General features: G+C 44.2%; 2 protein-coding genes across 2 annotated transcripts in view; both read left to right on the forward strand.

Annotated features, from left to right (window-relative positions):
• The window catches only part of DPY19L4 (dpy-19 like 4), a 31021-nt gene extending 20551 nt beyond the window's left edge, over positions 1-10470 (forward strand). The window contains exons 16-19 of the mRNA XM_074145287.1: positions 2543-2625; positions 4463-4595; positions 4914-5072; positions 5246-10470. Coding sequence (XP_074001388.1) covers positions 2543-2625; positions 4463-4595; positions 4914-5072; positions 5246-5410 — 540 coding nt within the window. The 3' untranslated portion in view covers positions 5411-10470. The remainder of the gene's footprint in view (positions 1-2542; positions 2626-4462; positions 4596-4913; positions 5073-5245) is intronic.
• A 5802-nt stretch (positions 10471-16272) lies between these two features.
• The window catches only part of LOC141463034 (neural-cadherin-like), a 61232-nt gene continuing 50501 nt past the window's right edge, over positions 16273-27003 (forward strand). The window contains exon 1 of the mRNA XM_074145255.1: positions 16273-17260. The gene's annotated coding sequence lies outside the window, so the exon portion shown is untranslated. The remainder of the gene's footprint in view (positions 17261-27003) is intronic.

A 27003-nucleotide genomic window follows, 5' to 3' on the forward strand; every position in this document is an offset into this window, starting at 1 on the left:
CCCCAATCTTAGTGAGAGGGAGTGAGGTTAAATGGAAGTAAAATTATGAGAGGCAAATATGCAAATAATTTGTTTGAAAAGCTCCCGTCAAATTATAATGGACTTAAATCCTTTGTGCAGAGACTGTGTCAAGATTTGTATATCCTACAATACAGGGAAGAAAAGCTACAGATGTTGCCATATTTAAAATAAATACTTAGATCTTTATTGCAAGTCACTGGGGGAAAGAACATTTGGAAATTAGTTTTTAAACTTCCATAAGTACAAAAAAAATGTTGGAAATATCCCATAAAGTATGTCTCTACTCTACTGACATAGCTTCAAAATTGTTAGTTTGAATAGTTTTATAAGAATTCAAATAATTATTTTTTTAAAAGGCATTCAAATATAAAAGCTAGTCTTGACCAACAGTGTTTTAACAGATTTTGTAACATCTATCTTATAGCAATTTTGGTTGTAATGTAATCTGACTCTTTACACATTTCTGCCGGAGCAATAGATATTCTTCTGAAAAAAAGCTACAGTTGCTCAAAAGAGTTATGAAATCTATTACTATAGAGGAAACTAGCTTAGTTGACCAAAGAATTCTTTTTCAGATTTTTTTTTTTTAATAAAAGCAGTGTGGAGGTTTGGACTCTAGAGGGCTTCGTCCGTTGCAGATCCAGCTTTTGCTTTTAAGCAGTGGTGAACAGTTTTCTCTCCAGGTTCATAACTCATCCCTGAGCTTGGAAACTTTGATTAATAGTAACGGGACAGTAAAATGCCTTGAGGGTCTGAATCTGTTACCGTGGCTGTAAACGCCCGACTGTACATCTCAGCATCTTTCTGCTTGGCTGCCTTCTGACTCAGTCTAGCACGGTCCCTCATCTAACGAGATTTTTCTAAGGGCTCTGGTTGGTAAGTGAAGCTGGTTCTCCTTGGGGTGGCAGTAGCGGTTCCTCTTTCTGACATCTACTGGTCCAGGGACAGTTTAAGCATATAAATATGTAATGGCACTGCTACAGCTTTCAGCCCTGATGTGAACATATGGCAGCTGTTCTTGTGCGACCCTAGCACGTCTGCTTGTAGGCTGCTACCACTTGACAGCTGAATTGTCCACGTAGTGGGGGTGGAAACTCCTCAGTTAAAAGCAGGCCCCCATTTCCAGCTGTCTCAAAGTTGTCCCTTCAGTCTGTCATAACCTGTAAACTTTATCCTTTTCAAAAAGTCCTGGCATCCAGTAGCTTTCACTCAGCATTTACAACAGCATGAACGTGCTCCAACCCCTCAAGGCTGGCCAGCTTCTAGCCGTGCCTTCTTCAGATAAATGCTCAAAATGGCTCTAGGACTTAGAAAATGGCTGAATATGAGCCAGCAGTGTGCCCAGGTGGTCAAGAAGGCCAACAGCATCCCAACTTGTATCAAAAATGGCATGCCCAGCAAGACTAGGAAAGTGATTGTCCTCCTGTACTCGGTACTGGTGAGGCCACACCTTGAATACTGTGTTCAGTTTTGGGCCCCTTACGACAAGAAAGACATTGAGGTGCGGGAGTGTGTCCAGAGAAGGGCAATGAAGCTGGTGAGGGGTCTAGAGCACAAGTCTTCTGAGGAGTGACTGAGGGAACTGTGGTTGTTCAGCCTGGAGAAAAGAAGGCTGAGGGGAGACCTTATCGCACTCTACAACAACCTGAAAGGAGGTTGTAGCGAGGTGGGGGTCGGTCTCTTCTCCCAAGTAACAAGCAATACGACAAGATGAAACAGCCTCAAGTTGCGCCAGGGGAAGTTTAAATTGAATATTGGGAAAAATTTCTTCATGGAAAGAGTTGTCAAGCATTGGAACAGGTTGCCCAGGGAAGTGGTGGAGTCGCTATCTCTGGAGGTATTTAAAAGATGTGTAGAAGTGGTGCTGAGGGACATGGTTTAGTGGTGGTTTTTGTCAGTGCTAGGTTAATGGTTGGAATCAATCTTATGGGTCTTTTCCAACCTGAATGATTCTCTGATTCTAAAATTGCCCGTCTTAATAAAAGACCTGTTGTTCTTCTACCCCCCAAACCTGACAGGATACGGAGGCTGTGGTGCAAGCTTGCAATCTGGGCTGGTCTCAAGGAATTGGTATTCTGTCTGACTTCCCAGAATCCCTCATTTTCCCAAAATGTTTTTTAAGAGCATAAACTGAGATATTCTACTTCATACAGTATAGTGTACTGTCCTTCACTGCAGTCATTGAAGTAAAAGCCTGAGGAAAGTCCAGGGCAGATTACCCGCATAATTTTGGGGGGTGGTGGTGTGTGTGTTCCATTTTTTAATTATAAGTATTCTAATACAATAGAGAGAGATGAGAACTTGTGTTTAACGTACTTATTTTGGAGAAGTTCTCCTGCTGTCAGGTAAGTATAAACAGTGTGTTTTGCAAAATATTCAAACAAAAATACCATTTAGGAGGGAAAACTCAGATGAAACCCATTTCTGTTATGTTATTTAAGGCCTTAATGTAATGAGATGCTCTATAGATTTTTTTTTTTTTTTTTTTAACTATAAGTAACCAAAAATATGTTTCCATCAGTTTTTCCCTAGGATAATGACAGAGCTTTCTGAACTACAAGAATTCTATGATCCTGATACAGTAGAACTCATGACATGGATAAAGTAAGTATGAAGTCCTACGTTTCTATTTTACTTCTTTATGTCAGGGTATTTTTATCTCAGCTTTTTGTGAAGCTATCTGTATGAATCTGAGTTTTCTCTTGCTAAGTCATTACATGATGTAGGGGGAGGTGGGAGGAGAAATGTGTATTTAAAGTGGAAAGAACTAAGAATTTATTACTGATTACAAGAGGAGAAGATTGTGAAACATGCAAGCAAATCGTATTTATTATCATTGCTAGACCTAATTCCTAAATAAAGGAGGACATCTTAGTACTTGGTGCTTCACCCACTAACTTCTCAGTAGATTAGAGGATTCAAGTTGATTTTAATTCCATGGGGGACAGAAACACTAAAGTTTTTGTGTGCGTGAGCCAGTAAAATGAAATGCCTGAATGTGAGGATTTAGAGACTTCAGTCAAGAAACTTGTGGGGCAACGTGTATGATTCAGACTTCCCCTTTGACCAGCAAGCTGGAAAGGTAGGGCATAGCAAATCCTGACCTGTGTTATATAGTTCATACTGAGCCATATACATAGCTAATTCTGAGTCAAGTTATTTTCACAGATATGTTTTGCTTCTCACCAAAAGTTTCAGAACTGGATTCTGGCCTCATTCAATCTAACTTTGAACTATGTCATTAGAAACTGCACTTCTCTGAAAGTTAGATCCCATGTTTTCAGATAACTAGCTTACCTTTAACTGTATTTTTTAGGAGATTATTTTCTGTATTTATATATATATTAAATATATATAATATAGAGAGTCTATATATATAGAATAGAATATAATATATTCTGTATTTATTCTGTAGTCTTTAATGTCAACCTGTTCCTCTTCAGAAAAGACAAGGCTGGTAATTACGGTGTTCCAGCCAATTTCTTCTTTCTGTTAATAGTAGTGTATGTTGTTTGTCACTGCTGTAGCTCTTCAAGGCAGCAAGTGGAATAATGCCAAGTACCTAATGGCTTTTGCATTAGTCTGCATATATTACACTTCAAGTACATAATTAATCATGGTGAATTGCATTGAGATTCACTCAGCTAAGAGCAATTTGACAACCCTTATTTGTAGCAGCTGTTCATATTTTTAATGGAAATAAGGAATTTTTTTTTCCTGAAGGATATACTTAGATGTCCATATTGGAATTTTAATTGAATGTCATTATTATAGTATTATAGTATATTTTCTTTAAAGTTTCTCTCTGATAACATGAATTAATTTTGAATTTTCTCTGCAGGAAAAGTTGCTCAAAGTCTGTAATAAAGTGTGACAATGACTGTTTTCTTTCACAAATGCAGGAATACAAATAGTCAAAAGATGAAACCAAAGCCAGAAACATAATTACTTGTAAACATTATTCTGTATCATGAGACTATTTACTCGTAGATGATTAAATACATGTTCCTAGAGATCAAATGAAAATAATCACAAATCTTTCCCTTACAAGACAACATCATGTTGTTTCTCCTTCTACTTACCCTCCCTCCCAAGCTTGTTTTGTCACAAGTCAGCAACCATTCAGAAAAGCAATAGTTTAATACATTCCAGGACCTCTCTGAATGGTGCTCCATGGATTGCAAGGAGAGGAGGAGAACAACCATCAGCCCTTGCCCCAGGAGGAGACCTTCCTTGCAAACTCCATATTGCTGCACATCTGAGCTTTTACTACTGCCACTGCAGCATTAACAGCAGTTGTGATTAGACCCTCAATGATACCTTCGTGCACTCCAATTCATACTGTAGGACCTTAGAATGATTCACAGCGTTTAAAATTAAGAACATTGTATTGAGAAATGCATCCTGTACTCAGATGTGTATGTTGGTGTTGCTTTTGCAGACGACAGGCTCCAGTGGCTGCTGTGTTTGCAGGCAGCCCACAGTTAATGGGTGTGATCAAGCTTTGTACCGGATGGATGGTGTCGAGCTTGCCTTTATATAATGATGATGATCTTCTAAAAAGAAATGAAAATGTGAGTGTCCAATTCCATAAATGTGTGTGTATTAACAGTGATTTATAGACTCTTCCATCATGTAAGACTGAAGTGCCTGATTGAGATGCGTGGGAGTACTGTAAATGTTAATGCTCCGAAGAAGATGACCTTGTAACATTCCTTGTGACACGCACATTTACATTGCTCTTCTGAGCCTCCAAGGCCACCTGGCAACGCAAATTATTTGTTTGATGCCGTTCCCACTACATGTGAGCAGCATTCCAAACACCATGACTCCCAGATATTTAATTTATCACTGATTTTTGCATTGCCTGAACATGTTTTCTTAATTTATAGATTTATCAGATCTATTCAAAGAGGTCGGCAGAGGATATTTATAAGATACTGACATCTTATAAAGCCAATTTTCTGATTATTGAAGATTCAATTTGCAATGAAGTGGGACCTGTAAGAGGATGTAGAGTTAAAGATCTGTTGGATATTGCTAATGGTCATGTAAGTAACAGTAAAAAAAAAAAGACTGTTTGAATGCATGAATAATTGTACGGTATTGAAATTAAATGTCTATTGTAAATGAAATCTACAGAATACAGAAGTAAATTAAATGTACAGAATTACTTTCTGTAAGCACTTCAGTATTTTAATTAGATCTTCTTCTTTTCTGACAGGTGGTTTGTGAGGAAGGCGACAGTTATGCCTACTCAAAATATGGACGATTTTGTCATGAAATCAAAATGAACTATTCTCCATATGTGAATTATTTTACTCGGGTATACTGGAATAGATCCTACTTTGTATATAAAATCAACACTGTGATATCCTTCCAGTCATGAAAAAGCATGCAAGCTTCTTTCTGAGGATTGATTGTGAATGAAATTCAGTTGGAAAAGTTCCTTTTGATCAAGGAAGTTATTTTTGCAGATACATGTGCGCACATGCAGTGTACTGACAACTTTATTTTACCAAACTGGAATTCTTTGAACTACAGATCAACAGACACAGATACCATCCTTGAAGGAAACGGGCGAATATGTCAATTTTACAGTCTCTACAAAGTGTGACAGTCTTCCACATTTTTGCATTTTTCTTCTCATTATATATCATCTTAATCTTCATGTAAATGAGATTTCTAACTTTAGTGTTAGAGAGCTGATGTGGGTAGACTTCAGTAAATGCAGAAAAATTATTTAAAGAGCTCATTTAAGTCATATAGCTTTTCTTTTCTAGCAAGAAAGCAATCAGTATCCCGAGTCTTTTCAAGTAAGTGTTTGGGGTTTTTGTTTGTTTTTATTGTTTTAATTCTTCCTGTCTTCCACTATAAACATTTCTATGTTTATCAAACACACACTCATACATCTTATGTCTAGTTATAGTGTTTGTATAAATCAAATAAGGAAGATTTTATTTAAACAGCACTTCTATAGATTAAGGCACTGATGTCTATGTTGTTAGAGACACGTTGGTGGAAGCGCTTGGACTTAGACCTGGCAGTAGGAGTTAAAAGGTCAGATCTTCAGTTTGGAAAGAACTTGTCTTCAGGATTTTTCCATGCTTAAATGTGGATGTGTGTATGCATATGTGTGTCTTAGCAGCCATTGGAACGGGCCAGTATACAACAGTGTGCCACACTTGTTTTTAGACAAGTGTAGCAGGACAACTAGGTTTGCTACTGAGACTTCTGCACTTCTGTTCCACCCACTCTGTGTGCCTGCTGGTATATATGTGTGTGTGTGTGTATGTGTATGGGGAGGGATGGGTGATATTCATTTCACCCAACTTAGTATGTGATAGTGCCGTAACTGTAATTTAAAACACTAAAATCACCACCATTAATAAATAATGGTACAGTTGTTCATAGCTATTTTTATATCAATTATGCAACTACTCCGAGATCTTTGAAAATTTGGGAAAGTACTCTGCAATCTTGCTTCTCTCTAAAATTTGTCTTCCTTATATGACCCCCTTTGCCTCTACAACTATTTTTCTTAACAAATTATCTGTTCATCCTGTTTGTTGCTGGCTGACATACTTTAAAGAGAATGAATGATGCTTTAATTCCAACTCTGGGCCTAACCCTTGTGTTGTGAATGGAAGATCCAATAGAAGGTAATGGTAACTTTGCTTACGTAGGTGTAGCTGGGCGAAAAACAGGATATAAGTTTTGGAAGAGGTTATTCCTCTGTTGAGAGTTACCTGTACTTACGGATTCTTGTAACACCTGGCCCAGAGACCGGTCTACCAGGCATGTGGGAATGATTCTTTGGAGCCCAGATGTCTTTAATGAAGGATCTGGCATAATAGGATGAACCTCCAACTGAAAAATCTGCAGACCACTCTGCACATGAAAGCTGCAAAACGATCCTTACTGCACTTGTTGGTAAAACACAAACTCAGAGATTTTAACTCTGAAATTATTAGGAACTGCAGCATGTCGGTCTGTATGCGTGATTCCTGTCTGCTCTATGCAGATACGTTTGCTTACTTGACACTAACAGGTAGTGCTAAGATTTTTTTAAAACCTATTATCACTATTGGAGTGATTTAAAAGAAAAAAAGCTTTATTGTAAAAGTCAACGTCTGTAATCTGTTTTTTCCTTTCAGTTATATTTTTAGGCTTATGAGTCTTGACAAGTTGTTAAATTATGCGTTTTATTTGAAACCAGTGTTCAGATAAATCCATCAAATATGTGGTCATTGAGAGAGACATTTATCAGTACAACTGAGTTAACGAGTTAAGAGTACGTATCCTTTCTGGGGATACAGTCATTGTGCTGAGGGCAGTGTGTACGTGTGTCTCTGGCCAAACGCAGTCTGCGTTTATTTGCTTATGCACAAGTGCGTGTGTTTTACTGCACTGGACTCTTTCAGACTTTTCAGTTACCATGTAATGACAGAAGCTAGTGAATTAACTTGAGCTATGGCAACCCTGCAGGAGCCTTCTCTGTATGTGCTAGTGTGGGTGTAGATGTAATATTTGGAAGTAAGTTTAGAGTTCCTTACACACTTTAAGTTTGTTTGAATTACTGTCAAGGAATTGTATGTCTGTGTGTCAGTCATTTACCCGCCTGAAGTTAATCATTCATGAATACCATTTCATAACAGCAATAAGGCATTCCGGGTAGGAAACTTCAGGGTTACGACTGCACTTGGGTGGATGAAGTCGCATAGTTTACGGCTTCGTGCCTTAGACTGCCATGCCAAGATGCAAAATATTTAACTATCCTTGACTGCCTGTTGTGTTTTACCCCGATGCTGTGTGTATGCATTACCACATAGAAAGTAGTTTGAATACTTACATGTAGAGCACGCATGTTAAGAAAAAAATCACAAATGAGGCCATCTGTATGTCTGAAGAAAACTATCTTGTAGCATGGTGGCCTTTATACATGTTTAAACAAACATGTTGAACTTTATTTGAACTGTGACATAGTTGTTGTTATTAGTTTTGTTATAGTTTTTATGATGTATTCTTGATACTTCGATTGATTCTGGTTTAGGAGAATCATTTAAGATTTTTACCTTGCTTTTTATATTAGAGAAAATTGTATTGCAGCACCATTGGCACAGCAGCCTTTTATGTGGGAGAGACGTTGCTGCTGTTCCAGTAAAAAGGCATCATTTTAAAAATGAGTGACTGGAAGAATCATATCTTACAAAGAAAATTATAAGCTTGAATTTCTTATCCAGCTATGGATTAGCAAAAATATTATTGTCTATTCTAATCTCCACCTTCTGGGTAAAAGAAACAGTAAGTTTCACGATGTCCCTCAGAAGGACAATGATAGTGCATAATTACATCGGACTTGTACACACAACCCTTGCTTGGTTTTCAGCCAGGCCACAGGGTTAACTCCCTGAAAGGGCTGGGGGAAGTTCTGCAAAGTTTGATCTGTTTTGCTGTAGATGTTGCAATTCAGTTGAAACATGTGCCTTGCAAGCTTTTATTAAACAAACAAAAAACTCGGTTTGTGTTTCTTTTTGTGAAGGTTTGTTTTTTTGTTTAAAATTCCTGTCCCTCTGATTTCTAGAGCTTCCACTGTGTCTTAATAGCCCGCTCTCCGAGGATGCTCGTGTAGTAAGTGGTGCAGGTGGGATGTGTGCCAGCCTTCTAGCGGCTGTGCACTGGGAAGAATGAGAGTTTGCGCAGCAATTTGTGTTGCTATTTTGCTGGCTTATTTCTTCCTTCACATTTCCATTTTCTGATATGCTTGATCTTAGTAAATGCAAAAAAAAAAAAATTGCCTTGAAAGAATAAATGGAGTGTAGTGTTTTCAGACACTCACCTGTTACCATTAGACTCGTGGGTTACAGTTTAATCAAGCCACAGCTAAACTGACTTGTACAGTTTTGTCTTAATCTTAAAAAAAAAAAAGCTCTTTCACTTCCTGAATTATCACATACTTGAACTCAGTTGATAGATTTGCCAGGAGATATTTGAGACTAATTAAGTAAAGGCATTGCAGAACATAAGATTCTATCCATGTTATTTTAAAAAATACTGGTTTTATTTCATCCAAAGTAAATGGAAATACAGTTTAATACAATACAATCTTAAATACAATTTCCTTTGCGGGCGTAAGGAGAAGATAAACAAATATGGAAGAAAGAGGTCCAAAAGGTTTAGCAGGCATTGAAAATTTTTCAAACTATTTGCTCTGGTGGCATTACTATTTACTGAAAGGTAGAGGCTTAGGGACCAAATCTTGTTCTTACCACCTTATTTTTACTAAGTCATCTGCAAGTGTTCAAATCTCGTGGCCCTTCGTCAGCTTTCCCATGCAGTTCACGTGAATAGGAGCCGCGAGATCAGGTCGCAGGGATCACAAGCTGTCATGGAGACACTTCTTAATGGCTGCTGTTAACTACGTATAACCTATCCTTTAACCAAACATCTAAGAGGAGAAAGCGCAGGCTGTTTGTGTGAATGCGTGGGCACGCGTGTTGCATTTGCATTTAGAGATGTCTGGTTTACTATTTGGAATGATTTGGAAATGTAATGAGTAGCTTCTGTTATTGCTAATGGTGGTTGAACCTGTAAATCCCCTGTATGTTGATGGGCAGATATCTTCTAGGGTACTGTGGTATTAGGGATGAAAGAAAAGCTGAGTTTATTCTGACACAAGCAATATTTAATGTGAAGTAATACCTCAACCTAAATCTGTATAATTATGCCTTTAGTACTCTTTTTAAAATCTAACTTTAGGGGGGAAAAAAAAAAGTGAAAAATGCACAGTAATCATTTCTACTTCATCCATACAGCTAAAAGGAAATATCACCCTTACGTTGCTGCACTCTTACTATGCCAAATGCAGGGCTAGCGATGCCTGAAGGTCTTTGGAACTGTTTGGTACCTCAACGAGATGTTTAAATGTGTAATTAATCTGGCAATGTTTTTGATTTCAGTCCAGTTAAGCGTATGTAATTCTGCCTTTCAAGTGATGTTTAAGGTTACCTATTTATTTGATGGAAAAGAGGTGGGTGTTTAATGCCTTTCAAAGTTTCAAACTCTTGTTACGTCAGTAATGCAGAAGAATTATTGGTGGTGCTTTAACGTTGACATTGAGCAGCAGTATGTATGGCACCTGGACGTATCTATGTGCAGGTATTTAATAACAAACCTGGGGAATCCAGTTCCTTTTATCCTGCTTGTTGTCTTGGACAGTTTTTTATCAAAACAAGGTATACATAGTCAATATTTTTCTCTTGTGACAAACTTTTTCTGGGAAAAAAAGTAATAATTGTATTAAAAGCCAAGTCCAGAAAGTGTGGATTGTTTGGAACACAAACCATTTTATGTTTTCTTTAGAGAAGTCTGATATCCTTTCACAAAAAACCATGTAGTTCATAATGAATTAACCTCCTTCCTCTGCTGTGGTAATAAAATGATTTTCGTATTCTGTTGTATTATTTGCATATGCAATTTTCAGTCAAGCGAAGGCCGTACAGCATGGCTCAAATGTCTGCCTTAATGGGGTGGCATGAGAGCTCTGACAGCTCTGGAGGGGCAGCCAGATCTCTGAGTGGTGCTGACTGTGGCTGCCCCTCGAGGCACTGGCGTGAGGATGAGCGGCAAAACATGAGATGCTTCATGTGGAATCATTGAACTCCCTTTCTCCCTAAAGATCCTCCTACAGCAATATATTGGGTTTGTGTGGCAAGGTTTTGGTAGCAGGGGGGGTACAGGGGTGGCTTCTGTGAGAAGCTGCCAGAAGCTTCCCCTGTGTCCAACAGAGCCAACACCAGCTGGATCCAGGACAGACCTGCCGCTGGCCAAGGCTGAGCCCATCAGTGATGCTGGGAGTACCTCTGGGATAACATATTTAAGAAGGGAAAGAAAAATCCTACAGCAAGTGTAACTGGAGAGAGGAGTGAGAATATGTGTGAGAAACAACTCTGCAGAGACCCAGGTCAGTGAAGAAGGAGGAGGAGGTGGTGCTGCAGGTGCTGGAGCAGAGATTCCCCTGCAGCCCATGGTGAAGACCATGGTGAGGCAGGCTGTCCCCCTGCAGCCCATGGAGGCTAACGGTGGAGCAGATACCCACCTGCAGGCCGTGGAGGACCCCACACCAGAGCAGGTGGATGCCTGAAGGAGGTTGTGACCCCATGGGAAGCCCACGCTGGAGCAGGCTCCTGGCAGGACCTGTGGAGCCACGGAGAGAGGAGCTCACGCTGGAGCAGGTTTTCTGGCAGGACTTGTGACCTTATGGGGGACCCACGCTGGAGCAGTCTGTTCCTGAAGGGCTGCACCCCATGGAAAGGACCCGGGCTGGAGCTGTTTGTGAAGAACTGCAGGTACACACTGGCAGGATATATGTTTATCTTCAGAATTTTGAGTAGCTTTGCAATGCCTTGGGGTTTCTTCTTGTTTCAGAGCTTTGACTGTAACATCTGCTGTCAGGCCTTGACTCCTGATGGTGCCACGCTGACTGGTTAGGTATAGGAAGACCAAACCCATGTTAGACTGACTGGTTTTTTATGCTGTTGCAATAAATACCAGCAGATTCTGTTAAGATGAGGGTGAATATAAATGGATGCCCTCAGCAGCTGCGGTCTCCTCGGAGTAAGTGCAGGGTGCTGGAAAGAGCCCGTGTGGTTTCCTTGGCGGACGTAATTTCAACTCCGAGCAATAATACAGAATCCCTGCTGCCGAGGTGATTGACCTGGTTATGCAATTTTTAGAAAGGTATATTAAAATCAAGCCTTGTTTTCATTCCGTCATGAAAACTTATTTCTGAAACACACATTGAGCAGTGTGATTTGTACCCATCTCCCCGTTATTAACACCTGGATAAATGCTGATGCTTTTTTTTCCTTTTTTTCTTTTCTTTTTTCTTTTTTTTTTTTCCCCTCTCCCAATTTGGCCTATTGTATGGTGATCTGAGCTGCAGTCTGAACTGCTGGTTGCATTCCAGGGACTTGTCCCAGCTGCCAGAGAGGGCCAGAGGAAGGCCCTCGGGCTTGCCGATAGTTTGGCCTCTGAACAGCAATTCTTAGATGTAGCGGTTGCAATTCACCATCCTCAATTCACCACATAAGGTTTTCTAGAGAAGACTCCTAAAAATAAATTTTACTACAATCCTTTGGCAATAGAAGCTGACAGTGCCCTGAAGATATCTAAGGGGCTTATTTAATTCATTTGTATTTATTTCTTCTCCGAGAGCCATCTTCTCTGTCCTAACTCGGGTTGCCTCTTGGATTAACGCTGTATCGGTCTCTGTGGTTTCTGCTACAGTTTCTGAAGAGTCAAGTTCCTTTGGAAAAGGGCTACGTGGAAAGAGCCATACAGTTTTCTTGGCAGTGTCCTGAGAAGGAAATGAGGTTACTCCGGAATGGTGACTCTTGTAGCATTTCAATATATACTGTACATACATGTATAGTATGTTTTTTGAGAATTGCTTACTATTCCTCAAACTGTTCAGCTGCCTGTTGATCCCTGATGAGCACACAGAGCCAACTGTGAACAGTGGACAATTTTTTCCTGGTTTTCGATGTAGTTACTAGTACAGAACATCACCCACTGACCCTAAAGAGACCCAAACACAAGCCTGTGCTTGGACTTCCCCAGTCCCCGTCAGCTGAACTGGACCTCCATCCCCACCTCTCAGCTCCAGAAGACACATGGTTTTCATTGAAAAGACTGATCGAGACGTTTAGTCTTTTCATCAACACTTTCCTATCTCCAACAAAACGTTGCAGTTTGGTCCTGTTGTTCTAGCTTGAGAAAATGTTCGAACTGCCTATTATAACAAAACTTTGATCATTTCAAAACAGGTATTTAATGCGCATACAGCTGCCTGGCACCAGTTAAGAGAAGTGTTTTAGCCGTGCCTGGCTGGGATGCAGTCACATAATAAACGCTGTTAATCACGGTCAAACACACCTCAACTGTGTTTGCATCTCTTCAAATTTTTAGGGTAGGGGGTGTGTCCACAAATACATAGAGATTTGTTTCGTCACTGCACAGGTTTTGAGCAAGGGGGTGTTGAAAATGACGCGGTTGTGCCGGAGAGCATCCGCGGTGGCGAGGCTGTCACCGGTTCTGCTCTGTAAGGTGTGCCCCAAATTCTGTCTGTGGGAGTGACAAACAGCAGAAGCCTAAATTTACGTCACCAAAATGATGTGTTAACGAGTGCATTAACGATACCTGGGTTCATACGTATAGGGGAGTACTGTGAATAAAATCCAGCTCGTCTCTTGCCAGGCTGCAGTCGCCACCCGATGTTTCTAACTGTGCGTGTGTGACTATAAGAGAATAGACAGGGCAGCGCATCTTGCAACGCAGGGTACAACTGAGCGCTTGATTTTGCGAGGATTTAATTTGCTTATTGAGAGTTTGTGTATGTTGTGCTGTAGCACAGTACTGGTCTAAACATCCTAAACTGAATGCTCGTTCGGGTGGTCTGGCTGGCTCATTAAGTGCTGTAAATTAATGAGCTTTCCAGTGCCTTTGTGAGTCAGGGAATTATTCACATTTTATTTTTACATAGGGCGCAAAGAGTAAAGATAACACGCTCAAAGCTTGCTATAGAACATTAGCCATGGATGGATCTTGATGGTTACTTTCCTGTTGTTACTGGGAAACCATTCCTTAAAAATACTTGGTTTTACTTTTTGCCTTCCCGGTCTGAGATCTCACATCATACCGCTTTTCAGAAATAATCACCCCTTCACTTTCCTCGGGTAAAAATAAAGGCTGGCAGCTTGTAATAACATGATGTGATCACCTCTCCTTGAGAGCAGTAGTTCCCCAGGTGGCAGAGGTGCAGATCTAGCAGCTGGTTGCCACCTTTGACTGTTGTCTGTGATATTTGACTAAAGCTGATTGAAACGGTTTCTGGCTTTTTTTGAGCAAAGCTTCGCTTCCAGCCTAGGTACGTTATCACTGAAGTTACAACACCCCTGCCTTGCTAACAGCCTCCTACTAAAACTAGCAAACCTGTGCTCAAAACAGCAAGAGGGAGTATTTCTAATTGGAAAAAAATATTAATAGTTTGACCAGCTGGATGTGGAGGCTCAGCAAACGGCTGTTCCTCAGCTGTTGTTGTTACTGTCGCTATGTGAAGGGAGATATTGTTGTTCCTGTTTGTTAGCAGGGATGGGAGAAGCTGCTGGGACTCGTGCTTGGTTTGGCGAGTAGTGGGGAGTGACCGGCACTGGCGCCGCCTGGCTTGGATTTACGCTCCCATTGATCACATCGTAACCCGTGCAACGATTCCCACACCCAGATTGGTTTGTGCGTGTTCAGCAGGGCTGATGCGTGTGCTTGCCGAGCTCAGGAGGACTGTTTCAGTACCGCCCTCAAGAGCACTGCCCACTGTTCTTTTCCCAAATGTATTTCACCCAAAGACTGAAATTTTAAATGCAATAATTGGTGCTATTCATGTATTATGCTGAGACATGTTTTGCTCTTCTACCTTCTGCCAAAAATACATCTCTGAAGGAGCAGCAACCTGTATATGCCCTCCTGAGAGGCCACACTTCCAAGACGAGCTCAGCTCACATCAGAAAAATATGTGTCCTGGTTACAACCATTTGCTAACTGTGGAGGTTAGCAAAGGTGATGCCCATCCACAAGAAGGAGGATCTGGGAAACTACCAGTCAGTCTGACCTCAGTGCCTGGGAAGGTTATGGAACAGACCATCTTGAGTGCCATTGCACGGCATGTAGAGGACAGCCAGGTGATCTACCCAGTCAGCATGGGTTTGTGAAAGGTGGGTCCTGCTTCACGAACCCAATCTCTGTCTATGACAAGGTGAGCCGCTTAGTGGATGAGGGAAAGGCTGTGGATGTTGTTTACCTGGACTTTAGTAAAGCCTCCGACACAGTTTCCCACAGCATTCTCCTGGAGAAACTGGCTGCTCATGGCTTGGAAGGGCATTCTTTTTGCTTGGTGAAAAACTGGCTGGATGGCTGGGTCCAAAGAGTTGTGGTGAATGGAGTGAAATCCAGTTGGAAGCTGGTTACATGTGGGGTTCCCCAGGGCTCAGTACTGGGGCCTGTTCTCTTTAATATCTTTATTGATGATCTGGCTGAGGGGATCGAGTGCCCCCTCAGTAGGTTTGCAGATGACACCAAGTTGGGTGGGGGCGTTGATCTGCTTGAGGGTTGGAAGGCTCTACAGAGGGATCTAGACAAGCTGGATGGATGGGCTGAAGCCAATGGGATGGCCAAGTGCCGGATCCTGCACTTGGGTCACAACAACCCCAAGCAGCGCTACAGGCTTGGGGAAAAGTGGCTGGAGAGCTGCCTGGCGGAAAAGGACCTGGGGGTGTTGGTCGACTGTTGGCTGAACATGAGCCAGCAGTGTGCCCAGGTGGCCAAGAAGGCCAACAACATCCTGGCTTGTATCAGAAATAGTGTGGGCAGCAGGACTAGGGAAGTGATCATCCTCCTGTACTCGGCACTGGTGAGGCCCCACCTCAAATACCGTGTTCAGTTTTGGGTCCCTTATGACAAGAAAGACACTGAGGTGCTGGAGCGTGTCCAGAGAAGGGCAACAGAGCTGGTGAGGGGTCTGGAGAACAAGTCTTCTGAGGAGCAGCTGAGGGAACTGGGTTTGTTCAGCCTGGAGAAAAGGAGGCTGAGGGGAGACCTTATTGCTCTCTGCAACTACCTGAAAGGAGGTTGCAGTGAGGGGGAAGTCTGTCTCTTCTCCCAAGTAGCAAGTGATAGGACAAGAGGGAACAGCCTGAAGTTGTGCCAGGAGAGGTTTAGATTGGATATGAGGAAAAATTTCCTCACCAAAAGGGTTGTCAAGCATTGGAACAGGCTGCCTGGCGAAGTGGTGGAGTCACCATCCCTGGACGTACTTAAAGGACATGTAGATGTGGTGCTTAGGGACGTGGTTTAGTGATTGCTTTGTCAGTGTTAAGTTCATGGTTGGACTTGATGATCTTAAAGGTCCCTTCCAGCTAGACGATTCTATGCTTTTTCAGCGATTCAAGCATCCCAGGGCCCTCTCGCCTTCATGCGACAGCCTTTCCTCCCGTTTCTCTTACCGCTTGCTCTTTTAGTTCGGCTGGAGTTCTTCTCGCCCGGTCCCCGCCCAGGGCTCTGAGTGGCGGGGGCTGCGGGGGGCGGGCGGTCCCTCCACGGGGCGTGGGTGTGCGCGGGGCAGCGCGGGGCAGAGCCGCTCCGTGGGGCGCTCCGCTCGGCAGGATGGGCCGGGGGCGGCGGGGCGGCTGCCGGCGGCTCCCGGTCCTCCTCCTCCTGCTGCTCTGCGGGGCGGCGGGGCCGGGGCGCGGCGGCGCTCCCCGCCTGCTCCGCTTCTGCGGGCGGGTGCCCGAGAACAGCCCGGCGGGGACGCGGGTGCGGGGTTTGCGGGTGCCGCTGCGGAGGCTGCTGGGTCCCGGGGAGCCGCCCGGGGAGTGGGCGCTGGAGGGCGACGGCGCATCCCGTTTCTCCCTCCAGCGGCGGCCGGGCGGCGGCCGGGGGCTGCTGCTGCTCCGCACCGTCGAGCGCCTGGACCGGGAGGCGCAGCCCGAGTACGGGCTCCGGCTGCGGCGGCGGCGGCGGGCGGGACGGTCCCCCCGGGAAGCGCTGCTGCGGGTCCGCGTCCTGGACCGCAACGACCACCGGCCCCGCCTGCCGCCGGCGCGGCCGCTGGAGGTGGACGAGCTGGCCCCGCTGGGCACGGAGGTGGCCCGGCTCCGCGCCTCGGACGGCGACGAGGGGCCCAACGCGCGTCTCACCTACCGCCCCTGGCCGCCGGGCGCCGGCAGCCGCCTGCTCTTCGTGGTGCCCCGCAGCGGGCAGGTGCTGACCGTGGGCTCGCTGCTGGGGCAGCGCCGGCTCCGCCTCTGCGTGGCGGCTCACGACCACGGCCGGCCGCGGCCGCTGCGCAGCCCCCCGCGGTGCCTGCGCCTGGCCGTGCGCGGTGGCGGCGGGAGGCGGCGGCGGGCGCGATCGCTGCTGCTGCCGCAGCCGCCGCCGGAGCGGCCGCCGGGAACGGGCTCCCGGCGCTACACGGCCCGGCTGCCCCCCGGGGCGCGGGTGGGGGACACCGTCTTCACCGTCCCGCCGAGCCGGGAGCGGGCGGCGGGCGGCTGGTTCGAGCTGGCCTCTCCCGGCGCCGCCCCCGTGGCCGTCGACAGGGCGTCGGGGCGGCTCTACCTCCGGCGGGAGCTGCGGGCCGGCGGCCGGGCCGAGGTGCTGGTCAAGGTGCACCGCGGCGGCGGACGAGGTAGGGGACCGGGACGGGCGGCCGGGATGGATGGGGTCGCGTCCCCCCGTGGCACTGCCCGGGGTGGGACGGGACGGGACGGCCGCGAAAGGGCCTGGTGGGGATGGAGGGTCGCCCCGAGGGAAGGGGGGGACGCTGAGCCGGCACGGCCGTGCCGGGCGCTTGTCACTCGAGGAGATGGGGCAGCGGGGATGCAGCCCTCCGTGGGGTGTGGGGAGCCGCGGGCGGCTGTGGGAGCTGCCCCCCAGGCTGGGTTTGGTGGCGTGGGGATGCTCTGGCTCTTCTCCGGTACCGAGAGAAGCTTCCGCCTCCTGCCTTTGAAGGAACAGGTGAAACCTGTGGATAATGGTGGGGTTTTTTGGTTGATGATGTGTTGTAAGGAATTCCCGTCACGGCAGGTTCACTTCTGTAGGACTGGAGGGCTCTGCTCACGGGGTAACGAGCAGTTAAAGTGGGGAGCCCTTCACAACAGAGAGCCTCTTCTCTTCACTGTGGTCGTCTGTGACCTGGGCCAGAGAGGTGATGTTGCCCTGGCAGTGAGCGTTTACAGACCTGTAGCTGCAGCCCACTGCGCCTGGAGATCCCTCTGCGGCTGCTCGCTGAGCCCCACTGAAATGCTGCGGGAGTCAGCTACAGCAATGGCAGAGCAGCGCACGGGAAAGGAGAGAAGCCGTTGCAAAGCAGATGTCAACAAGCTTAGGACAAGCAAAAAACCAAAAATGATCCGAATCTGGCATCCTAGGAGTCAGTGTAGAGAACTGAATGGAGACATCATTACACCACTGTGTAAATCCTCTGTCCATCAACAGCTTGTATACTGTATATGCTTCTCCTAATAGGACAGCAAAGAGAATGGCCAGACTTGTTAAATTCCTTAAACCATTTTAAGCTTGAGGTGCTTGACGGCTACAGGAGCCGTCCTTTCCATGGGTTACTTTTACCTTATTCAGAGTAAGTTTTATAGTGTGTTTGTAACTGTAGCTCAGGTCTCTCATAACGGTACGGGTTATCATTTCCTTGGGGTTTGAGTTTGGTTTTTTTCTTTTTTTTTTTTCTGTTTACAGCTTCACTATAGAGGGAATGTTTACAGTTTTCTGTAAATGGTTTTTACGGCGTAATGCTCAGGAAATGTGAAACGTAGAGCTGGGAGGAAAACGAGTGTGTTGAGGCATGCTGAGGGCTGTGCCCTTTACCATTGTGCACAGCGTGCAGTCGGAGGCTCCCAGAGCCGCCTGCCTGAGAAGCTTAGTCTTGCAGGAATGGGCTGTGTTGTGCAAGTGAGAAACATTTAACGTAATAAAAACGCTGCACGGTATTTCTAGGAACTAACTTTAAGCAAGTCACCCAATGTTGGAAGTAGAACTTCTCATACAAGCTAAAGACGGAGTTGGAAAGGTGACGTGTTGCTTGATTGTCTCGTTTGTTTATAACGAAAACAAATAACCTTGTGAGCAGTGTTGTACAAATGATTAATCGCGTTGTCCTCTCCAGTCTGGTGCTGCACAACATATTTTTACCACTGTCTGTGGACTGATAATGTATTGACAAGAGATGAGCCTCAGGGAGAAAGGAATTCGATGATCAAGTGGGACAAGGTCATTTAGACACTCCTTTAAGCTACTTTGAAAATCAAAACTATTCGTAACTTTGTACAGTAATGAACTTGGGATCTTTTTCTGGCTCCTTATTTTACAGGAAGAGGATGAAATGGTGGGAGGCTTTGAGCACCTGGTTGTTTTTTTTTTTTTGTCTGAAGCAGCCTGGTGAACTATCTAAAGCCAAACAGAATTAACTTTGGTCTGCTCCTCATTTCTCCCCATGCCTCTTACTAATTATAATTAACAGTGGGTCACATAGTAATCAATATTATGGAACATATGTCAAACTTTTAATTCTCTCATTAATTGAAAAACAAAACTATTGGACCCTTATTAATTGCCATCTCCTATGTAAGAGTCATGAATGGAAGTTGGTGTTTCACAGGTGCTGCTTCTCCAGTGAAGCACCTGTCTTGGGTTTTTTTTTTTTTTCAAGAAAAGCAAAGCTTTTTGGGCACTTACAACAAGAATAATAAAAAAGGTGGTCAGATAGTAACTTAGAGCACTCTTTCTTGCAACTGTAGTCCTAGGAAGACAAGGTTTTCATGTAGGCGGTTGAAACACTGAAATAAACTGAGCATAGAGTACAGTAACCTCGTGAGTCCTACCTGTTGCTCAGTAGTGCTCATAGCAGTGATGTGTACGGGGCTGCCGTCTGTTCTGTGGGGACACCGTAGCTGGCACTGTGACAATACGGTTCTTCTCCCACTGAATATACACTTGGTACATGGACTGTGCACCGCAAAGAGGTTTGCACAACTTCTGTGAGTTCTCTTGTTTACCTACACAGAGCATTTAGCATCTTCTTTAGGAATCTGGCAGGTTGCCTCTGTCTCTCAAAGCCTTGCTGTTCTGGGCTCTGCATGGGCGTAGTTGTGGGACCTGGAGTTCAGACAAGACTCTTATACAAAGATATGAGCTACAAACCCGACGTTTCCTCATCCAGATTTTCTTTTGGGACGCTTAATATCCTGGAAACACTGGCCGTACCGTCAGAACAGCGCATCCCCTGAGCGTGGAAGGGCTGGAGCTGGTGGGGAAGGGTTGTAGCTCCCTTTCCACTCCAAGTCCGCCTCCGCTCATTCACACCTGCAAGCACCTACGTAGGTTCTCATCCTTGTTACCGACTTATACAGGGTGGGATGTGTACAGGTACACAACTGTTCCCTCTTCCTCTACCCACAGCTGTCCTTTCTGATGCTGGTGATACATACCGGTGCAAGCTGTGCAGAAGCTTTACGTTTAGGACTTTGTCTATCATGCTTCAAAAAGTGAAGGAACACAATTTCTTACCCCTGTTCTTCAACTCCAGCAGACTTATCAGCTCTGTTTTGTTCTTTTTTAATCTTAAGAGGCTGCCTTGAAGGGCTTATAGAGCTCATACTGCGTTGGCTTGGAGTAGCGAGACCCCCTGGGTGATTTCCGTGCCACTGCAGATACAGCCCACACACTATCAAACTGAAAACACCCCTGGCAAGCAGTCACTCCGTAATCTGCAAAGGTTATTTTTCTTTAACAACAGGAGAGACTCAAAAAAAAGCACAGCAAGACAAATCTCTCCCCCTCCTGTACGTCTGCAGTGCTCGGAAGAGGCTAGCAACCGTTTAAATGTGGGATGCCTCAAGACATCAAAGTGAGGTAAACACCAGCAGTTAGTTTGTGACTGAAATGAATAAAACAGTTGCAAGGCTGTTCAGTATTTTTGTGTTTTGGAAGTGAGATGGATTTCTCATCCCCTGTTCTCTTTGAGGTGGGATAACAACTATTTACTGCTGGAACTGAATTCCAAGGAGATAGATCTTAAATGTGACTGAAGAGGCTGCAGCAAAAGCTGTTCCGCGGGTGTAGTGTCTTATGGTAGAATATGATCCGTATTGAACCCTTATGACCCACTGGAAGCAAACTGCATTTTAAAAAGGCATCTGTCAAACCTTGGAATTCCTGAAAATACAGCCTAGGCTGCACATGGAAAGATTACGTGGTTTGAGTCCCTTGCACTTTCCTAAAAAACTTCCACCAGGATGCCTACTGAGAAGGGAAAATCTTTCAATCCACATAATATAGCTTCTGTAAAAACTAACAAGTAATCCATATATGTTGCTGGCTATGACTTCAAATCAAGGTATAGCTAGGGTTTTGGGGTTTTTTTATGGAGCCAGAAATGGCCCATTGCTTCCTGGCACTCCCTGACATTTTTAGAACAAAATAAATCTGATTCCAGAAACAGAAATCTGACCTGGCAATCGGGTTTGGAGGTCATACTATATGTTATGGTTTTGGTTTTTTTCCTCTCCTGGTATCAGACTGATTAAAACCATCTGTGGATACCATTGCTACGCCTTCAAATTCAGGTGCTGACGGAGAAAAAGGTTGCTTCACTTAAACCGTGAAACCATTTTAATGGCCAGGGATCATTAGACAAAACAGGAAGCTCCAGGATGAAGGTTATTGTGTTACCCTGTCTGTATGTACCTTTGGAACAATCTTAATGTAAAAAAAATTGATGTAAAAATATACTATGACCCAGAGGCAATAAATTAGTGATAAGAATGTCAGATAAAGTCTATAGCTGAGAAACCAACAAAAAGCTTGAAAACTGAAGAGGTAAGTGTAAAGTTTATGTTACAAGTATTCTTAGTAAGGTAGATAAGAAGTTATTTATATGATGAGAAAACCTTTATCATAACAAGTTAAAGAGAAAAGGAATGAGACCTTCAAAATAGAAAATTCAGCCCTTTATTCTGAACGTTAACATCTTAAATCTTTTTATACAACCTATGATTTAATATTTCTGAGTTTTCATTGCATTACAACAGCAGGAAGGCATTTAAAAATCTGTTCTAGATCCAGATCAAAGCTGCACCATGCCAGAAATATCCCTGCGTGCTCTCAGTGTTGTCTCGAGCTCCAAGAGCACTGTGAGGTGCGCGGCAGGGTTTAATTTCTGTGTACCGGCAGGAGCGGGCTGACCTGCGGCTGCCTTTTCACACCTGTGTTACACGTGGGAAGCCCAAAATCCACGCATGCCGTGTTTGCACAGGCAGTTTGTTTACATGAGCATCCCTAGGCAGACTTGCGTGTGGCTTTCTCGCTTGGAAATACGGCTCTGAAGTGGAATTGATCTTTGCCGTTTGCATGTCTGATGGACTTTGAAAGCTGTCCTGGCTGGAGAGCAGTGCTGGCTTCTCAGCAAGCATTGGTGTTTCCTTGCTAAAGCACTCAGACCCTGGCTAGCGCGTAACTCACCAGTACTGGAGTTTTAGCCTGAGCGGTGATGTTGGCATGCTGGTGGAAACTGTCCAAAGTTTAAGACAAAGTTAAGCAGAAAGTTTCAAGAAAAGCCTTTAAAAGTTTGAGCTTAGGAATCGGGGTGATGGAAAGGACTTGAGGTTCTGCTCCTCTCACTGTACGCTTCTCCCTGTCTTGTGCGTTGTTGATGGAAGGACCAAAAAGCAGCATTGGTGACAGCAGAGTAAGGAGTGGCTTGTGCATATGACGATGGATGCATTGCTTTACATCAGAGATGGTGTCTGAGCTTTTGCCTGAGTGAACAAGCATACATACATATGGAATAGACATCTGTTTCGTGAGAGAGAAGTAGCAAAGCAGTGCGGGATGTGTCTGTGGAAGGGGAAGAGGATCTGTTTAGAAATTTAGTATTTAAGGAGAACTGGAAGACAGGCTATTAGCTCTGCCTTTTCTTTTCTTACAGCACAGGAACCGGCACACTGCTCCTTTGGAGGCTGCTGCTCCGGTTAATCCAAACGCGCCTCTAAATGCTGCTGTCCACCTTTACCAAAGGCGCACGTGCTGCTGGATTTGAGGTGCTGCATAGTGGATGAGGACTGGATTGCAGGTGCTTTGAGGACAGGGATGTGTAAGAGTTAGTTTATGAGATACATAATGCAGTGACTCAATCTTGCCTGGTCCTCAAGTAGTACTGGAGTACACGTGACTGACCATAACTACAAAACAAAGACTGGAATATTCCAAACCAGCTTGAACTTTAAAAACACTTTGTCATTAGTCAAGGATAATGATTTGGAACTGAGGTACCAGTGTGTCTTGCAACCATAGGGCATCTAGTTATGAAAAGGGCTGGCATTTAGGATTTGTGAGGTGGTTTATGTGAAGCTGTCTTACAAAATCTGAGTGAGAAAAGTTAAAAGTGCTTGAAAGCAAAAAAAAAAAAACACCACCAAAATCCACCCACACTAAAAAACCGCAGGAAAAACTCAACCAAACCCAAGGAGACTTTTTCATCTAATATTATGCCAGTATTAGATGACCGTAAGGGGAATTGGTTGTCTATAGCTTTTGAGGGGCATAAAAGCTTCTTCTCAGTGTTTCAGCCATCACACCTGTGGTTTAAATAACTGAGCTGGGTGGTTTTACCCCATTTCTTGCCCTGTTGACTTGCACAGGTGTCAGCAATGGCAGCTGGGGGCTTTTTCTCTGCTCCCCAGAGGAACAGGAGGCTTTGTCTCCCTGTGCTCTTTGTTGGAGCCTCATCAAGGGGATGGGGCTGCTGGCTAAGGGAAGGAGGTATTCATCCTTGTCATTGGCTTATCTTTAAATCACTCGGTGTAAGGGAGGGGGTGTGAAGTGTAATATCCTTAAACTCTAAGGGTTACAGTTTCTGATTAGTCTTGTGTTTCTCTTCCTGCACAAATCCCCTTTGTTTTCCTTCCCTTGATCTTTCCCAAGGCTCCTCAGATCTGTCATACATTTGAGAGACTGGAGTGTGAGCTGCACGTTGTAACCGCTGATGACTGCAGCATTAAATGTGTTAAAAAAAGAAAAAATAAAAAAAAAATGTATCTTGTGGCAAGCAGCGAGTCTGGTCTCTGCTACAGATCTCAGAAATAGGTGGTGGTTCCCCCATCTTCACGTTGAAGTGCAGCATTAATGCCTCATGCTATGTTGGTGGTGTCTGTTGGGGCGGCTGCTGCCTGCCCTCATGTTTTGTGTGAGCTGCTGCCTCCATACTTGCCCTGTCTGCAGGGGGCTCTGGAGCCTAAAGGCAACTTAAGCCTGAGTAAACAAGTCCTTTTTTATTTTTTTTTTCTTTCTTGCTTCTACCAAAACATACTGATTTTTTTTTTTTTTTTTTTTTTTAGTCCTCAGTGTATCTGATTACATTCTTTAAAAAATTACTCTTGTAATTTACAGGGAAAATTTATAGGACAAGCATTTGTAGGACTTCTAGAACAAGTTATATTTATATGTATACACAAGATATTTTCTATCTCAAATAGAAGTTTGTATGATATCCGAGATATAAAGTTATTAACTTATTCAGTGTGTCAGGTGTTTTCTGGCAATTGCGTTCTTTTTAATTTGAGGATATACAGGTCCTTTGAAACTAATTTTTTGTTTCAGTCCTGAAGATGACAAGAGTTTCTCAGCTGTGATAGTAGCCATTTCTCAGGTGTGGGTTTCCTGGTGAGGGTTCGATAGAGAGCCAAAAGTCCTGTTGTCTTGTCCTTCCACTGAGGGGTAACAGTGTGGCCTGACAGCACAATGAGGGGCTGTGTAGTCATCCCGCTTCGATGCCCTATTCCAAGCTGGGCACTTCAGAAATGTCTTTGCATACCAGGCTGTCTCTTTTACATTCAAATGATTCATTTTGCTAGAGGGGATATAAGCAAAACATAAACTACCATTTTTTATGCACATTTGTTACTTCTCAGCTTCCTGACGTTAGTCCCGTCAAACCCACATCAGTCAGTGCACCTCTAATCCTCGTCTCGGGAAAAGAAAATGACTTCTATCATGTTTCCTTCTTCTGTTAAGGGAGGAAAATAAATGATTCAAGGAACACGGAATTGATGCAAGCTTGTAAGAATAGTCACTTGCAGTTTAAAATCCTTTTCCAGTTCATTCTTCGCTTTCATGCTCTTGTCCAAGGATGGTGTATGTGTATCTGCTGAAGTGTGTGTTTAGCCCTCAAAGACAGAAAGTTATCAGCTCTTCATTGCATGGATGACCATGTGGTGAATTCCTCCATCCTTGTACTTGTTACATCCTAACCCTTTCACTTAGGTTCCTCTTGGCTCATTGACACCCCTTTCATGCCACCCCTAACATCCCTTTCTGATGTGTAAACAAAGAGTAGAGCTGAAGCCTTGGGAATATACTGGTATTTCAAGCAAAACCAGCCCCTAATATTCTCTTCTGGATTGATCGTACCGAGACTCTTTTTCAAATGCATGGTGCGGAGGCCGGGTGGTTTATCCTGTTGATAGTCTTGTTTCACAGGCTGTAGAGCCGGGTTTCCTGATTATTTCCTTCCTTTCAGTGGGTGATTCATATTGACAAAATGGGTGACCTGTAACATCACTGGGTGATGTTGCGTTTTGATTTAATAGGATGCTGCGGTTGTGTCAGTGGAACAAAATAAAACACTATTGATTTCAGAGGCTTGATCTGTTAATGCCATTGCAGTTATGACAGTTGAAAAACCAATGCATTGCCGGAAAAAAAACCCTACTTTATCAAGACTGTTTTTGTTTCACTGACTTGTTTCAAGTCAATGCAATAATTTTCCATAGTATTTGATTGCCATGTGTCTGTAACACCTTGAAATCCTGGAGTTTCTCACGCCTGGTGCCTGTGTGTGAAGAAGCGACAGCTACCAGAACAGAAATGTTTGTACTCTTGAGTAGCGAAGGCTCAAAGTGCTGCTTCTGAGCAGCTTTTTCTGAATGATAGGGCAGAATAGTGCTGTTTGACTGGCCTCTGGTTAGTCTCCAGTGCTTGTTCAACACTGCTTTTTTTGTTAGAGTTTGGGACTTGCTGCAATTTAGACCTGACCTATATAACAATCTTTTTTTCATTGAATCATTTAGGTTGGAGAAGACCTTTAAGATCATCAAGTCCAACCGTTAACCTAACACTACCAAGTCCACCACTAAACCGTGTCCCTCAGCACCACATCTACATGGCTTTTAAATACCTCCAGGGATGGCCACTCCACCACTTCCCTGGGCAGCCTGTTCCAATGATTGACAACTCTTTCCATGAAGAAATTTTTCTTAATATCCAATCTAAACCTCCCCTGGCGCAGCTTGAGGCTGTTTCCTCTTGTCGTATTGCTTGTTACTTGGGAGACGAGACCGACCCCAACCTCACGCCTTCCAGTCACTCTCTGCCGGAATTAGAGCTCTGATGTCCATATGCAGATAACCTGGGCTGTTTTGTCATTACACTTGCAGATTGCTTCAGTTTAAGTTCTGTTTACTTGCAGAGAAAACAGCTCTGCTCCTTCAAGTGTTAAAAGCAGCAATAAATGCTGAGGGGCTGAAGGAGTGAGCCAGGTCTCAGCTGCAGAAAGAAGTTCCACCTGATATCTGAAGTTTATTGCCACCTGCTGCTGTACCACAGCCCTCGAGGTTTGGCCTCATCCTGTGTTTTCCCTTTCATGTGTGGTACTGTCTGGTTTTGGAGTGGCGTTCACTCCTTCCCTCACTTCTTACCTTTAAGCAAACAGGAAAAAGACAAGATCCAAAGAATGTTTATGTTAGAATTCCCTCAGGCTGCTGGGGAACGAGTGGCATGTGAACATGTAAGCTTCAGAAATCAATGAGATGCAAAAGCTGAAGGGCAGGGTGATTAAAGTGTGACGGAAAGGATTTAACAGTCTTGCTGGTACCGTGCCCCCGCCTAGAGGCAGGCTTTGCTATAACACAGTGATTGCTGGCAGATATTTGTCTAGTCAGGTCTTAAAGATCTCATTGATGGATGAGATCTCACCTCTCCAGCAGCTATCAAGCGCTCCATTATCTGTATAACTCAAAAATGGCTGAGGGATTCCCCCCCCGCGCCTCCCCAACACCTAACGCAAATATTTACCTCGGGAAGTTTTTACTTTTTGTTTTGTGGGGTAGGGAGGAGCTGACTGACTTCATACATCAGTCCTTCAGCATCTTATAGCGCTGTTAGCGTGTCTCTTGCAACCTCCTGAAAGTCCTTTCTTGACAGGCCATGTTTTCTGGCTGTGTTCTTTGCTCTGCTCTGGATGCTGGCCAGCTGGTCCACATCTTTCTATAAATCCAGTCCCCAGAACTGTAGTTCACTGGGATAGGTTACCCAGGCAGGTTGTGGAGTCTCCTTCCTTGGAGATATTCAAAAGCCATCCGGACT

This window comes from Numenius arquata, chromosome 3 (genome assembly GCF_964106895.1).
Source record: "Numenius arquata chromosome 3, bNumArq3.hap1.1, whole genome shotgun sequence".
Lineage (NCBI taxonomy): Eukaryota > Metazoa > Chordata > Aves > Charadriiformes > Scolopacidae > Numenius > Numenius arquata.